General features: G+C 39.3%; 1 protein-coding gene across 1 annotated transcript in view; it reads right to left on the bottom strand.

Moving 5' to 3' along the window:
- Positions 1 to 431: 431 nt before the first annotated feature.
- The window catches only part of LOC102057332 (dynein axonemal heavy chain 5-like), a 176,276-nt gene continuing 159,216 nt past the window's right edge, over positions 432 to 17,491 (bottom strand). The window contains exons 71-73 of the mRNA XM_055705661.1: positions 8,136 to 8,344; positions 2,696 to 2,917; positions 432 to 1,387 (exon numbers count right to left, since the gene is read on the bottom strand). Coding sequence (XP_055561636.1) covers positions 1,169 to 1,387; positions 2,696 to 2,917; positions 8,136 to 8,344 — 650 coding nt within the window. The 3' untranslated portion in view covers positions 432 to 1,168. The remainder of the gene's footprint in view (positions 1,388 to 2,695; positions 2,918 to 8,135; positions 8,345 to 17,491) is intronic.

The following is a 17,491-nucleotide window of genomic DNA, read 5'->3' as shown; positions in this document are numbered from 1 at the left end:
AATTGAAAGTGTTTACAAGGAGAAAAAAAGGGATTAACAAATCACTCACTGCAAGTCCTTCTTTCACAACATCCAACAGCAATTTCTTTTGCTTTGAATTTGTGCTACTGAAAAATGCCAAACACATTTTCTGCCAATAGCTGTCTGTCTATTAAAAGAGAAGTAGCAATCACCCTTCAAATACAGGGTAAGCAGCAATGGTGTTAACAAACAAAAATGACTTCAACCATTTCAGGTGAGTCTACTCCCAGAAATGGCCTGTGTGTCTTTTTTTTTTTTTTTTTTTTTTAACCTAAACTGATGTAAAATACAGACTAAAAAGCAGTTAAGAGGTTTAAATTTGCAGGATTTGGGCACTAGCACCAATGGAGAAAATACTAATAGAGCCAAACTGGTGTTCAGATACGCTCACTCTGAGAAGACTTTCAACACTTTTTTCTTGCTAATAATAGGGGGTGTGCACATCTTTATAGCGGGATATAGGTTTAGAAATCAGTTAATATGTGCAAAGGCCACTACTTGTGCAAACACAAAATTCACCTGTTTGTACAGCTTCTATGATAATTCGCATAAATGAGTGACTATTCAAGGAAATGGTAGCATCCATTTGTAAAACCACCCTGTAAGTTTACAAATGCAAAATCAAAGAAACTGCGCAAGGTAATGTATGCAGATAAACATAAAGTTTTACCATATGTTTAATTCACTAGTCATTACAGCTTTAATAATGCTATAGATTATAAGTTTTTAACTACAAAGTTGAATGTAAAAAACATTATATTATGAAAAAGTCTTGTATGAAGAAGAAAAAATAACAGCTACAAAAGAACCACCATAAATGTTAGAGCAGTTGTCACTACCATAAGGACTTTTTTCCTAGTGATTCCGTTATAAGCAAGCTAGTTGATTATATTCTCACTTTCCTTATAACAGTTGCCAAATTTTACACCTGCAACTGTTTTCTCTCTGATATTCCCAGGATAAACACATTTAGCATGTTTGCTGTGAACAGAGTAAACTGATCTATGTGCAATTAACAAAATCTCTGTACATCACTTGCTAATCCCCACACCCCTGTGAGAAGGTAGCCACCACCTGACAATAACAAAAGTCCTAGTGGCTGCAGATCAATCTTCCTAGGTGCTCCTTTTTTAATAGCTATCTGTCCTTATTTTGAACTGCAGAGCAGTGCAACCCCCCGTAAAGTCCAATGATCAGGATTCTTCACTGTTTTCAGATACAATGAGAAAATGTATGTCAGATCTGTTCTCCGGGGCTTTTTGTAGACAGGGCAGGCGTACACGCTTCCTTGTTGCTTCTTTGGGTCATGTGGGGCTGTTGTGCTGACAGCGTACACATGGACTACAGGAAGACTTGTGAACAGCACCTGAGAATGTTAAAAGAGACACGAGGCTCAGCATGAGAGTACTTGAATAGGGTGTCTGAACTCCAAATTCTAGAACTAGATTCAGTGATGGCCTGCAGCAAAAGCACCAGCAGAGGTACATGTGAGAACGCAAGTCCTATGCTCACTATCACAGTGGCAGCTCAGGGACAAGAGACATCAGCAAGCCTGGAAGGAAGCGGCAGAAACCTGGAAAACCACACACGCTGGAAGTAGATGGAAAAACAACAGGGTGGCTCTAGGAGGGAGACAGACTATTGTCTTCTTTCCCGTTCTTTGCATCTTTGGCTAGGGTTCCCCATTCTTTCCCCGCTTCTTGTTCCTTGAATAGCAGGACTGGAGCTACAAAGTTTGCACTAGCAAACCTTCTTGTTACCTCTGCACTGCTGGCAGTGGAGCTTCAAAGATCCAAGGTGCCTCCTGTATGTTTATCCAGACTAGATCCCCTCAGGTCTTCCAGCAATATGAAGTATTCATTGCCGGGGGGGGGTGGAAAAAAGGCCTAAACCCAAGCACAACATGGAGGCTTGCTGAACACTCCAGAGCACTTGAGTAAACTCTATGGCTGAACATGTCTTTTGACAACCCAAGCAACAGAAACTACAGCCAGCAAGATTTGGTTTGGAAAACTGTTCTCAGCCAGGCACAGAAATGTTTTACCTACAGAGGGAATCACCTTAACTCCAATTCCAGTCATCACTAGTTTGGAAAAAATTTAGCAATGCAGACAATGGCAGCTTTCCCTGGACAGTGACCACAGCATCTAATCACTGCTCCATAGCTAGATTTTAAATCTGCTTAGTCACATCAGCAAAATGTAACTGCATCTACGGATAACTGAGCATAAGCCCAGAACTAATACTCTTCCTCCTATTCAAAAACAAATGCCAAGGATTTCTAGTCATCCAAACACTGACCTCCACAGCAGTTGCTATCAAACCCAGTCCTGGGCTCTGGAAGTTGTATAGGGTCCCACTTGATCAGTCAAAAGAAGGCTGACTATGGGTCGCACTATTTTATTCAAACATAGCTGTGTTTCTAGGGCCCCTGAAGCCAAGAAGCCCAGCATCTGGTCTGCTCTACTGCTGTGCATGCTAAATTTGTTTGCTGACAGAAGTCTTTTTGTTCGGTTCTGGTGGGTAAACACTCTGTCCTCTTCACAGCCCTGCTAGTGTTTTACCGCCTTGAAACCTATTGTGAAACCACTGCTGCAGGCACTCAGAATACTTTCTGGTATTCTCTGAGCACACCATATTATGCCACAGTCAGTCATGTTCACTTGATCCTTACCTTTGGTGCTGACTCGACCAGCTTACTGTTTCTGCGGTCCCAACCTGCCCCTTCAAGGAAAAGGCCATATATGTAAGCCCCACCAATGTCAGCAGGAGGAGGTCCAACAACATCTTCTTTCATCATCTTGGTCACTTCATTGTGTAAAACAACACTGTCGAGTGCCCACCCTTTTGCTAAATTCATGCGAGTTGTCTCTTGCCTCACAGCAGTTAGGAATCCCTAAAGAGATTGAATATGACATAAGGGGTTTTAATAGATCTTGAATTCACCCACTTCCAATCTTTTGTCCTATCTAATTGACATCAGCAGTATAAAAGCTGAACCCACAGAATCTCATGTACATACAAAACTAAATTCAGTAGTGTAAATCCAATGCTTTCTTATGCTGTCCCAGTACCATGCATTCTTATATACTTGGTGTGCGTGTATTAGTGCTAAGAAGGTTGGTTTACTTAACATATCAGAAGCTGCATGTACAGCTCACCTCACCTCACACGCCTACTTTACAACCAGCCACATGGAAGGAGGTTTACAAGGCCACCAATTAATGTGCTTTGTGAGGTTCCAAATACAGGTAGTTGCTAAGCCACAAATAACACTAGTATTTTATGTGCTATATTACTCACCTTTCCTTACACCAACATTGTAAAAATGCTTTTCAGTCATCGTGAAGAATTTTCAGAACACAACGGAAGCGCAAACTGGAATCATGCAATTGAACAGTGAAATGCCTCTGCCGCTTTGCTCAGTGCAAAGCCTTAATATGCTACCATTGTAGACACCAGCAAGATAAACTGAGAGCACTTCAGCAGCACAAGATGAAACTAACTCTCTGTTCTAAAGAGCTACAATCTCATGACACAGTTACAAGCTATTGTAAGACAACCCAGGCTGAAGATGCTGGTTAGCTCACCTCATATAACTGTCCATGTGCAAACACACAGCAGTGCGTGGGAAGTACTTTAGCCCTAAGAGACAGGAGGGTAGACTGCTTTGCAAGTCCAGTGGACATGCTGTAGGTGTACACCTTATTCTACCTTACGGAAATCCATTTGCATTGCTAGTAGGTGAATGACTAAAACACAAAAATTGGAGATGCAAGAGCAAGAGGGAATTACTGAGAAGGATAACTACAAAGGAAGAAGTTTCAGGACAGAACCCAGAGCAGACAAAGAAGCTATTTGGAGACAGAGATGGCAGAATACAGAGCCACATGGTGAACGCACCAAGGTATTAGAGAGCCAACAGCACAGCTAGGAAGAAATCAGGAGCAATGAGGGAATTGGACAAGCTTTTTATTTTTCCTCAGTATTCACATTGCAGGATTCTCTGTTGAGCCAAGTGTTGTTGGGCCAAATGAACGGAAAGAAGTCAGATGTGGAAATGTTAGTATGTTGGTCTGCTGAAGGCAGAGGCCAACCCCTGGCTGCTGGGACTGGAGTGCTTGTTGTGTGTGCTAAGCACTTTGTAGCTATGCAATACCCTTTAAGTTATGAGAACATGAGATGACATTCATGAACTCAGATTGGTTAACTGGTAATGGTTGCCTCCCATTAATACCATTCCAAAGACCCCAGGACAAGTGTTTTAAAGAGGTTTTGTGATAGCACAGGTAATTACGATTGCATTTGAAGTAGTTGAGAACTCCAGCATATAGCTAAAGAAGACAGGATTAAAGGCCAAGTTCTTCTATCAGAAGTGCCATTAAATGGAAGCAGAATCCTTGTAGTTAAATTGTGGAATTTTAATCTGTAGAAACTTGCTAGAACCAACAATTTAAAATACACTAAGTGTTGACTTCTGGGAGGCCCCAGAAGGCTACTGGATCGCAGATAAACTGAAATATTAAAGAAAGAAGAGCCTGAAAACAACAGGACAGAAAAATGACTCTATTAAGGGAATCAGTTCAAAGGCACCGCGGAAACACTGGAATAAAAGTCAGCTCAGAGCTGTGAGTTGTCTTCAGGGATAAGATTTAGATTGTAGACTGTTCTTGCTGAGATGGCAGGACCGTCTGCAGTGGGACTTGTAACACTTATTTGCTCATTTGAATGAATCCTAGACAGTGTTTAAAGACTACAGCTGTGAGCTGGAGACCCAGCTGGGTATCCCAGAGCAGGTGAACAGCTCAATAAACAGGAAGAAAGAATCAGTGGCTTGAGGTGCCACTGTACAGCTGAGGGCTTGGCTCCCCACAAAACCCTCTGTCAGGAATGTAAAAGACCTTGCCATGACATTTGTTTTGATTTCTGGAAATCTTTGCCCTGCTTTTTTTTTTTTTTTTTTTTTTTTTAGTTTGTTTGTTTGGGAAGGGGGTATTTGGGGGGACTGGGGGGTGGGGAAGGGTATGTTTGAGGTTTCACATACATGGAAAATTACTTCTTCTTTCTTTATCTGCTTTTTCCTGAACTTCTCCCTGGCCTATTTACTGAAGGCTGCTAAAGCTTTGTCCCTTTTTTGCCTTCTAACAACCCATGCAAACTAACTCTGAGCCTTCCAGTGAGCAAGAAGCAGGCATCCATGGAAGCTATGACAAGAAATATGGAAATCAGTTAAGTCTATTGCTTTCACAGTCATACGCTCTCCTTTACATTGTTTAGGAGGTTCCTTGTTTGTCACTTATTTTGTAATTTCTACAGCGAGGAAATTATGGCAGTTTTACTAGAATTAAGTGGGCACTGAGGAATGGAGGCATTGTATTTCATATTCTTATCAGTATTCACATTGCTTTGGCATCTAAGGGTCTTAGAAAAAGGCTGAGGATTCATTATGCTAAGTACTGTACAACCAGAACAGTTCTGCCTCACAGGGCTTAAAATTCATATCTATGACAAGTGACAGCAACTGGATACAGAGATGCAAACGAGGAGACAATAAAACAGTATCAGCCACAATATGGAAACTGGGAGGTAGAAATGAGATATGTCAATTTTTTTGAGGAAAAAATCCAGCAACATCAGATCAACTTCCAGGAGGGAAGAAAATTAATGGCCCTTCTTGTTTTGTTCTTTCCAGTTATCTTGGCCCAATGCAGACACCCAGAGGCAATCAGGTTTCTTTTACACAGAAGCCTGAGCCTGCCCTCATTTGTATCGCTATAAATAAAGATTAACTTCCGTGAAATTACTGAATTTATCCTAGTGTATAAACAGTCCAAGAGAAGGCAGAGTCAGGTCCTATATTACTTTTTATTGCCAGAATGCCTCATTCTCCCAGTGCTATAAATCTACTTTATGGTCTTGTGTTGTCCATGACATTTATCCATTGACTATAAAGAAGTGAGATCTATGCAAGTAGGCAAATTAGAAATTACTTAGGAGCTGCATTTCATCTCACAAATGAAAGGATTTTTCTGACAGTTTCTCAGGTATTACAAACAAGCCATTAGAAATGCAGTACTAATACTTCATCACATCAACTTGCTTGAGAAGATGAAAATCAATTTTCTTAACATATGAAGTACTGATTTTAAACACAGCAATATGACTATTAACAAAATAATAGTTAATTAAATAGAAAAGAAGTCCTGGCTCAATTGAATTTCTTGTAGAATGAGCCACTCCCACAGCCCAGGTTACAGAAAGTGGAGACTAACAATAACCATCTGATTCCTAGGCTTGTGATCGTCAGCACAAATAAATCAGGTAAGCACATCTCATTCTGGGATTTTTTTTTCTCTGCACAATATGTATTTCTTTAGACTTTAGAACTACAGTTATGAAATCACAGCTTGGGGGATATTTGATTATTTGGCAGCTTTTTTTGAGAAATCCAGATGTATGGATCAAAAAAAATCGAGGATGCCAAATTTGGGCTGGCAAAATTTCAGAACTGACACAACCTCAAAGCACAAAAAAAGCCCGCTAAAGTGGTCAGTACAAAATCTGTATCAGGTCTTGCTCATCTGTAGTGAAAAAGCAAACACCAACAAAATCAAAAGCCTGTTAGGGTTACACCCAGCCTGATCAGAGGGAACTGGGGTTGTTTAGCCTAGAGAAGAGGAGGCTCAGGGGGGACCTTACTGCTCCCTACAACAGCCTGAAAGGAGGTTCTAGGCAGGTGGGTGTAGGTCTCTTCTCCCAGATAACAACCTACAGGACAAGAGGAAATGGCCTCAACCTGCACCAGGGGAGGTTTAGATTGGATATTAGGAAAAATTTCTTCATGAAAGGGTGGTCAGGCATTGGAAGAGGCTGCCCAGGGAGGTGGTGGAATCACCATCCCTGGAAGTGTTTAGAAAGCATGTAGATGCAGTGCTTAGCAACATGGTGTAGTGGTGGACTTGGCACTCCTAGTTAATGGTTGGCCTTGATGATCTTAAAGGTCTTTCCCAACCTAAATGACTCCATGACTCCATGATTCTATCATTATAAAAGTTACTTAGGAATATTTTAGAGTGCCACTATCAATGTGTTGCTAACAAACCAAGTATGGAAGCATGATCTTTTTTATTAAAACTCCTACTCCTCTCCCTCATACTTTTGCTTGAGAATCTTTTGCTCAGGGATTCCGTGAGCATACTTCCATGCTATGAAGTGGTATCATCAGACAGCTGACAGGCAGGATAGATGATAGATGGATATTTCCCAGCAGTAGTCCTAGAGAATACTTGCCACTGTTGTTTTCTCTATTCTAGGCAGCTGTTTCAGCTAGCTTTTGCATTGCTAACAAGTACTGAGATTAAAATAGATCTTTAAAATAGCTTTTTGCTAAGGCTTCACAGAAACCTGTTGGCTGGATACTCTTACAATGACTCACTTCCACAACTCGCACTTCCCACAATCATCTGTGAATCATAAAAAATTTAATGAATGTGGATAGATGTGCAGAGAAACTATACATCACCTAGGTATGTATACTTTACTTCTTTTAACTCTGTTCTCAGCTGTTCCCTTTCTTGCGTTTCACTTTGTGCCAGCTTTTTATTTTAGATGGTGCAGGCAAGAGGTTGTGTTTTTTATATGTCTCTGCAGACCAAGTCTGGCACAATTCTGAGGCTGTATAAATAACAAACCTTCTATTTCAAGGAACTGATTTACAAGGACTGAGAGCCAAGTCCAAATCTCTTCTTCCTGTGTCAAAGTTCTGAAACTTAACTTGTTTTGTACTCAGAGGGATTTTCATACAGTGAATGAAAAACAGATTACTGTAACAGAGGGGGAGAAAAGGAAGATAACACTGAAAGATAAAAAGATGTACTTATCCATTTCCCACACTACAATTAAAGCAACCATAGATACACTTCGTTATTTCAGTAACTTTATTTTGATCTAGCAAAAATTTCTTCAATAGATGTTGACATTAATTTATCCTACATCTATGCTAAAAATTAAATTTAGACTATACTTTGTATAGTCAAAATTGAGTCTTGAAGTTCTCTCAAGGTCTAATTTAACTGTTACATAGGAGTTAGAAAGATCAGTCTTAGCAACCTTACCTGTGGATTAAAGAATCCTGACATCCAGAACTGGTTTGGGCGGCCATCCTGCAGCCAACTGCTGAACTGCTGGTTTCTTTCAAGAAGCTCAGTAAACCAAAATCCTAAAGTAGTCGACTCCCAGGAAATCCTAAGCCATAGTTTTGGAATTCTAGCATCATACATATTATCTAAAGCATCTTGCAATTCTTCTGACATAATTATAGTTCCTGGAAGATAAGTAAAACATTCGGAATGAACTTTCCCTTAGCTTGCAAAGGCAATTAAAACTTCCAAATGACATTCTGAGTCTAATAAACCCTCTTTTGTTGTGCCTTAATTGCACACCTGTTGCACTAAAATCTTATCAGTTTGCAGTTAATTTGTTCAAACTTGTAAGACTTGATTTAAAGATAAAGGTGACAAGATAAATTATATTTCTTCTCTTATTTTGGTCAGAAATAAAGATTTCTTTAAAAGCAACTCCTTCTCCCCCCTCCCCTTATTTATATTCATTATATTCACACTTTGTTTAGAATGGGATTAATAATTTAAAACTTTTTTCTATATTTTAATGGTTTCTATACACATGATCAATGATAGCGACACACTGTGTAACTCATTTATATCCTAAGTGTGTACTGGAAGTGATTATATTCATGAAATTCACTGTTATTAATGATAACTTTGTACATTTCCATTATCAAGATTCTCAATGAGAAAGCAGTACATAGAATAAAGCTAGAGGCAATATTTTTTTTCTTTCTTTTGGCAGTGGCAATACATACTCACATATTCCATGCATAGTATTGTTATCTCCACTAAAATATTGGCATTTACTAAGAGAGTGACTTTTCAGTAACACTCACTATTCCGTGTGCCAGAAGTTTCTACATCTTATCAGTTTGTACGCTCAATAGTACTGAGATCTGGCACATGGCCAAGACTCAGGATGTCTTCTTTATTCCAGCTAAAATATTTTACATTGTTGAAACTGGTCTGGTAGCCCCCACTTGGATTAGATGTTTGTGTAATACCAATGTTCACTGTATCATTGTATACACAACTGCTGTAATTGCCACAAGCATTACATGAAATGCCAGAGTTAGGTGGCTTCCACCACAGAACATGCAAGGGAAAGGGAAGCGGTCTGGGTGACTGCAAACAAGAACTGCAAGGAAGTAAGGAAATGTGGCTTGTAGTAAGTATTTCAAATCTCTTCTTTCCATTGAGGCTGGCAGGTCCCCAGTTCAGGAAGGGAGAACATCCAGAAATGAAACACCAGCTTTTCATTTAGAAGAATACTGTGGCCAATCTAAACAGCTGTATAACAGCATGTGCAAATCTGGTATGTTCTACTCTATATCAACGGCAGACAGGCTTCATTTTCTTCTAGCAGATAATGACCTGCTCTCTATATGGACCTTTTTTTGTGCAACAAATGCTATGAGACAACCATCAACTTTTAGAAAACTGCAAATATTAAAAAATACTGCCTATCCTGCGTTCTCTGTAATGCCTTTGAGTCAGGTTCTGAATCATGTTTTGGGATTGCTAAGAGTCTTTTATAAGACAATTAATAAACTTTCCTTTCAGATATAAATTTTCTTTAACATATAACCAAGAGAACCAACATTTAAGAAAGAAGCCACTCTGTGTCATCTCCCCTTTGCCTAGAAAAATATAATATTACACCATACACTTTAGTCACACTCTGGAGGCACAAAAAATGCAAAAAAATTATGCAACACATGTTGGTTTCAACTTCAGAGCAACTGTAGTGAGGGCAGAAAACAAGCAAAGAGCACCCTGTTTAAACCCTGGGGGATCACTGTCGTCCAAAATAAGAAAGAAAGAAAGAACTCATTCATATCTGATTCTTCCTTGTTCTCGGGCTAATGCAGCCAACTTTCTCCTGCAGCAAGAGCTGTAAGAGAGCCACATTTTCTTCTCTATTCTTTGTGAGCAGGCTGGAGCTATTCAAATAGGGAGATACAACCAGTCTCTGCCCTGGAGCATGGTGAAATCTCTTAGAATATCTGCCCATTACAACTCAGAGCAGCTGCTGAGAACACTAAGCCAGAGTGTTCTTGAGCATAAGGTATATTCACAGTTCTGGCCTTGCCCATATAGCTGCATAAATATTCCTAGTGAGTGGGTGTCATCTCTGGCAGTGGGCATACAGTGCTTGAATTTCAGCACTAAATGGCATCTGTGGGTGTTGGGATGCATTCCTGCAGCTAAAATACTCCAATAAAAATAAAAATATTTTTTTAAAATTGCCAGAAATAAAATTAGTAACACATGAGAAAAATAACGGCATCTTTCTGGAGAGAGGTTATAAAAGTGTTTGAAAAGCTGTATTTGCTAAATTGAATGAGTAGTACAACACCATAGGCTTCTCATATTTGACTTCTGAGAAGCTCAGAGCACCGGTTCCCATACGAAGAGACTGAATGTCCTATGAATGTAACATGACAGACTTGAATGTTCTATGAATCAGACAGGCCAGCTGTTTATAATTGTTATTTTGGGGGTTACTTTGTGACACTCCCTTCCCTGAATTGAATAAAGTCCATCAGAACATGACTGATGAAAGGTCAGCTAAAGGGTATTTCCATGCTCCAAGAATAATATGTACTGTAGTCATATTGTTGGCCCAGTACACGCAGTTTGGAAATCAGGATTCCCCTTTTTCATTGCCCTAAATTTATGCTATCTCACTTCTAAACCACATCTAAATCTATTCAATTGCTGTGTAGTGAATAAGCCAAATAAAGCTACATGATTCTGAGGATAAATAGGTTTTATTGTTAATAAAGGTAAATAGTCTGTTCTTTTAAATTGATCTGGTTTTACAGTCATTCATTCAATAGATATAATGCTTTGAATAGACTACATCAGGACCTTGTATTATTTCATGGAGCTGCCCCTTTTACCATACCTCCCACAAGCTGAATCTGAAACTGTGGAATCTGTGAAATTTGGATCTACAGTTTGAATTTAACATTTAGGAAAACCTGTATCTGGACTAGGAAATTTATGTATCTCATTTAAATGAGAGGAAAAAGTTAGGGACAAAGGAAGGATCTTAAATGCCAGTATGAACCAAAAAAAGCCTCCATCCACTGAGTGATTCTCTTCCCACAGGCACTGATGTGAATTGAGAATAACCAGGATAATTATGGAGAATATAAATGAGATGAGAAGAAACTAGTTTCTCCATCAAGCACAGTTTGCCGATAGCTGACATCATTGTAATAGGATTGGATACTATCCCTCGAGGACAATACTTGCAAGACAATGAGTCTGTTAAGCTAGCCTTAACAGTACACAGAGGAAAAACTCCATGAACGCATCAATTCATTCTTGACTGTCACAATTGCAACTACAGAAGCTGATATTTTCAGCCTTTAATCCCCACTCAAGTTTACCTGCCAAGCAAGCAGGTTTGTTATTGGGCCAGTCACTCCTTCCCTCCACCACGAAGCTGCAACCCCCTCTTCTTTGTTGAACACGTTGAAAAGAAAATCCCAACTTGCTTGTAACTTTGTAAGTTTTCCTCCCTTTCTGCCTTATGGCAACAACTAACTTGCTCGTGCTTTCTCCAAGGAAAGCATTATTTATTATTCCACCCAAAGGTACAAGGTATACAGAGTGTTAGATAAAAACAGTAAAAGCTAATGTATGTTTCCCCATAGCTAAAACTTAATTTTTTTTTAATTGTTGGGGTTTTTTTTGCAAGTTTTAGTAGCTTTCTGCTAGCTCAGTGACCACCATCACTGTGCTGAAAGAAGTCCTTTGCCTCAGGATTTCTTTGGGTATTTCCCTCTTTCTTCACTTGCAGCACTTGGGCACTTCAGCATTTGCAGATGATTCCCAGGAAGCTCTCAGAAGCTCATTTAACCCCACCATGCTGTTTTAATCCCAAGACCCTCAACAACTTATCACCTCCTTTTGCACCTGGTCTCCAAAATAGGAAAAGTAAATCAGACAGCCAAGCCCTGCAATGCACAACACTGTCTCCATTCTTCACCTGTAGGCCATGGTATTCTCTCCAGCTGCACCTAACCTTTCCCCTGTTCTGTTTTCTGTGTATTTCCCACCACTTTCCTGGTGCAGAATCCTCTGATTTAATTCTTCAAGTCAGGAGAGATGAAGGGAACTCAGAAACTTGAGTAGCATACGATTTTTCACATAGAAGAGCACATAAATCCTAGATTCTCTGCAACAGCTAATTCCTTCAGTCAGTAAGAAGGCAATTTGAAAATAAAAAACCCTGCAAATTGTTTTGAATATTTACCAGCTCCAGTACAAAATGCACTTGACTGCACCCACAAAAGGACTGAAAATAAAAAAAATTAAAGCAATAATTTGAAGATGAAAATCCATGCACACCTCCCAAAAAGTAGTAAAAATCACTACCCTGAGCCAGAGTAATAGAACAGGCAGATAAACCATTTTCTGCAGTTTGCTCTAAATGTGTGTTTCTAAACAGTTGTCCTGGCCAGCATCATGGAAAGCATACATAACACTTATTAAAAGGTCCAGAAATAACATTCCACACTTTGCAAAAGACAACAGGAGGCATTCTGGCATTCTTAGCAGGATGAGAAGTAAATAATGGATGAGAGCTGCTGAGCCAAAAGTAACTACGCCACCAGATGTTCTAGAATCATCCCCTCCATTCCTCAAATGAACTGCCATTGTTACATTCCATTAATGTCCTCGCTGAGTGCTCTTAATAATCTTCAAATAAAATCTTCATCCAAAAGTGGAATACACAGATGATCCCTACAAGCCTTACATACACACACTGTAAGAATTAGAAAGGTAAAAACCCAAGATCATTTAGCCCCAAAACCTATTACTATCATCAGTAGGCCAAACTAAAATTGTGTTAGTGTTAACAGTCTTAAAGTATTACGAGTCAAAACAAAACTTATCCATCTAGTGGGAATCAGTCCATACTCCTTCACTTCATGTGAAATTACCTTTCCTGTGCACTCTGGCAAGGTTATTTTCCTGGGTTTCTGTTTTTCACCACATAGATTGGAATAAATTATCGGCTATGTCTTTTGTGTCTTTTGGAGTTCATTTATATTCCTCTTGTAAGTTGCTACATAAAACAAACAGAAATTTCTTGCAGCAACATGATGCAAAGACTACCATCAAGATCATGGTATTCTGAGTTGGGAAAAAATAGTGAATCTTTACCTTATTCTTTCAGGGGTTTCAGGTCATCATTTCAGATGACCTAGGAATTCTAAGTGATTTCTATTATGTATGTAGAAGTATATGCTACCTCATTTCTACATGAAGTTCTGGGTGTTTCAACATGTTCTTATAACAATAAGGAAACACCTAAAGCCAACACACTGGTTAGTAATGCAATGTAAGGGTGGTAAGGAGCTAAAAGTTGGTAGTGAAATAGTTTTTAATAGGGTAGCAAATCAATGACTGAGATGTACAGAAATGAGTGAAATGCACCAGTATTCCTCAAGGCTTTGTATTAACAGTTATTATTCAGATTAATCTGATTTATAAAGTTCAAAAAATATCAGAAACGCATACAAAAATGCATTATTTTTTACCATCCAACACCTTCTGTTTCAATAGTCCCACATGTATTTTCTCACACTTCTCAACCTGGCATTAACATATACCTGAAACATGCTAATGTATTGATATTAATGAGTTTTCACACATATAACCTATGCATCGTTTAAAATAGCAAAGTCCTGTTTCCCCTTAGTAATATCCCTGTTCCTGATCCTATTATTCCAAAAGCTCTGATTGCCCTCTTTTTCAGTGTAGAATAAGAGTAATATGTGATTATTATTTTTTTCAAGTCCTGGCATGTAGGTTATGTATAGTGTGCATTACATACATGAAAATAGGCTAAATTTGTAACATGGGGGGGTGCCATATTGTAGTTGCAGTGGAAAGTTTGCTTAAGCCTGGTAGAGCTTCTCCATGACAAATGCCATGATGACTTCTAAAGTAGATATTTGTACTGATTTCATTTCTTTTGCCTTCTGTGTTGGTCTTTCAGCTTATGGCTCCTGTAGGTACTTGTCTTGCAAGTATTAAGAAAAATGTAAGGAACAAAAACTCGGCCTGTAGAAACAAATCTTTATATATTACAAGTCACATAAAAGCTTTTAGAGGGATTGCTGTATTCTAAGGAAATATGTTAACAGGAAAAGGACTTCTCTCTCCTAACTCTTTAAGTACTTCACAAATATCAGCAGGAGTTCTGTGATCATGTGGCACTTATATAACATGAAAGGATAAAAAATCCAAGGTTTCTTGTATGGCCTTCACTTGTTCATGAAGTAGGTAGTTCCAAAGGGTTAGTTTGAAAACGCAAAGCTATAAGGTACCAGAAACTAATGCCAAGTGGATGCAGTTTTATGATCAAAGTAGAATCTAGATATACTCATAAATAAACGAGTTAAGCATTTGTTTCTTTCACAACAAGCCCTTAAACAGAATGTTCAGTAGGTTAAAAATTGGGAAATAAAACCAAATTAAAAGCTGTGCTTATTTCCATTGCCAAGGATTCAATATCCACTTTCAGTGCTACTACAAGCATGCTCCATTGCTGAGATTCACGGAAGCCACTCAAGGGGGACTCGGGATAACTCCCACAGAATCTCCTCACTTTCTTCACTCACAGAAGACACATCAGGGTGCCATCAAAACACTTACCAGTCCTGCCTCAGTACCTGGAGGAATAAAGAGACACACACACACACACACAATCTCACAGATAGGCCACATTCTGTTCCCCTTCTACTCAAACTCTAAGAGACTAGGAATAACTGAATGGGTCATTAAATTTTACTGCATTTAAAGACAGTATTCATTAGTGGGAGAGGGGGTTTGAAGTGCACACTCTCCAACAAACAGCTAGAGTATTAGTATTCTGTGCCAGGCTCCTCTGTGCTTCCACAGGAGGAAGATAAGGCATGTACATAGCAACTCTATAGATCATTTACTGCCCTACAAAGAATATGGTCACCTTCTGCCAGGGGCTCAAGATATGATGTTGATAACCCATTAGGATCTGGAGTTTTGGTTCAAGCCCCATGGCTTACTGCTTCTTGTCTCTAAAAACACTTCTCTATTTGGAACATAGCCACTTGAGAGGACAATCATCATTGCTGTTTTCTGATTTATGTGAAGCTCCGTATTATACCAACTGTGAAATAAATTCTGGGCAATCAATAAGTAATTAAAACAGAACTAATGGTTGGGACATAACTGAGAGTACAAAGTGCAGCTACAATCTAATTATTACAATTCGATCCAAAAAAAGTATCCCTCCAGGCAGCAAAATTTATTGGCGGAGATGCAGGCTTGTGGGGCATGGCTGCCAACAAACATGTTGGACACATGCTGAGCATCCTCATCCCTCCCAAAAGGGGAACACTGCTTAATCTGCCCTCGGGATAGAGGGACAGAACACTCTCCTAATTTGCTCAACATCTCTCACGTTCAGCTGCACATCAGCTCTCACTGAGGAGGGCTTTATATTATCTCAAGTGGAACTCAGAGAGCAACAGCAAAATTACAAGGTCCATCTATTCACATCCAACCTGAAGAATCAAATATTCAGACCTCCTTTTGCTAAGCTACACGACACAACACAAAGATGTGCTATATTCTTAAGCACACCATTTGTTTGAAAATTTAGATCTGCTGTAAGCAGCTGCTCAGGCCTTAACAGGTTCATGAAGCCAGAGCCAGAAGCATGACCAGGGCAGATATCAAAATATACATGACCTGTTTGAGCAGGCAGAATGGTTTACCTCATTGTAAAGAAAAAGGAGTACCTCAGGTGACCTGAGACGAGTTTCAGGGGAGAATCTAGTATCAGAGAGTTTGGGGGTTTCCCCTTTGCTGGGCAAAAAAAAAGTTCCTAAATGTTCTTTCCACCCCTAATTAACAGTCTATGACATGCACTTGATGTACCATGAATCTTCCAGAAGTCATTAATCCTTATGGTTAACTATACATCCAATTCTGTTTTCAGAGCAATTTTTCACTATATTTAACTTGCCTGCCCCTAAGAAAATTATAATGTTTTAGAGGACTGCACAAAAGTTACAGGATTAATGTGATTAAACACCTGGTAGAGGACTGTGCCCACTATGGAACTGAATGCTAAGTGCAAATAAATTATGTTACTCATCCACTCCTCTGCAGAATATTGTGCATTTTCAGACTTTAAATATATATTTCACAATCAAGGAAAGATTAACACATTCTTGAACGGAAAGCATTATTTTAATTTACTTCAAAAGGGACTCTATGCACTTATAAAAAGGAACTTTCAGCTCAGAACTGAAACAGAGGACAACTGTTCCTTCCAGCTTCATCTTTGCATAGTTTATTACAGGATACGGAAGCTAATTAGCCTTGGGCACATACATGAACCTCTTTCCTACATTCAGATTATAGGCAGGATATTTCCAAAGCTGCATTGTTGCCTCAGTGTATCATACAAATGATAGGGAAAAGTGTTTTGATTCTTATGTAACAAAAATACAAATTAAAAAAAATCTCCCTTCATGACTTATTGTCGAGACTGGAAAATGCCAGTATGACAGATTACAGTACTGCCATCACCCATATCAGAAGGAACTACTTTTGAGGCACTCTGACCTCCCTGTGAGGACAGTTTGCTGCCTCAGATATTTTCTGCCTCTCTGCTGGGGAACAGCAGACTTGAGTGAGATCTTAGCCAGTGGAACAGAACTATTCCTGCTTCATTTTCATTTACTGTTAATTCAAGAAGCTTGGCTAAGCAACAGTATACTTTCTTTCCTGGATATTTCAGCTCTTGCATGATGAGCAAAATGGTAAGTGAAAACCAAAAGCCGACAGTAACATCATCATTCCTTCTTTTTCGTCACTCCTTTTCTGATCAAATTTTCCATCTGCTTCTAGTCGCCTGTGCTCTTGATTTATTTTAACTGCATTCTTCATTGCTCATTTTCAGCCAAATACTCCTGTCTCTGAGAGATACAGAGTGCTATTGCCTACCTCCTGTGATGGATGAAAGAAGAACCCTATCACTCTCTTCTGACTGGCACTGCAACTCACTCCAGCTTCCATTTAGAGTCATCCTATTTGGTACAACCAGTTTCACGAACATTGCAAATCTCACCTTAAATTAGAGTCTTTACCACCTGGCCTCCCGAGTGCCCTGTCTCTCAATTACTTAGCAGCAACATTTCTACTTTGTTCTATATAATTATGTCTCAGCTTAATTTCATAATGACTGTGGCACACGACCTGTAGACCTAATTGCACAATTCAGCTCCTCTGAGCTCTGTCGAGATCCTAGAGAGAATCACGGAAGTGTA

The sequence above is a fragment of the Falco cherrug genome, chromosome 3 (genome assembly GCF_023634085.1).
Source record: "Falco cherrug isolate bFalChe1 chromosome 3, bFalChe1.pri, whole genome shotgun sequence".
Lineage (NCBI taxonomy): Eukaryota > Metazoa > Chordata > Aves > Falconiformes > Falconidae > Falco > Falco cherrug.
This window is presented reverse-complemented; position numbering and strand designations above follow the sequence as displayed.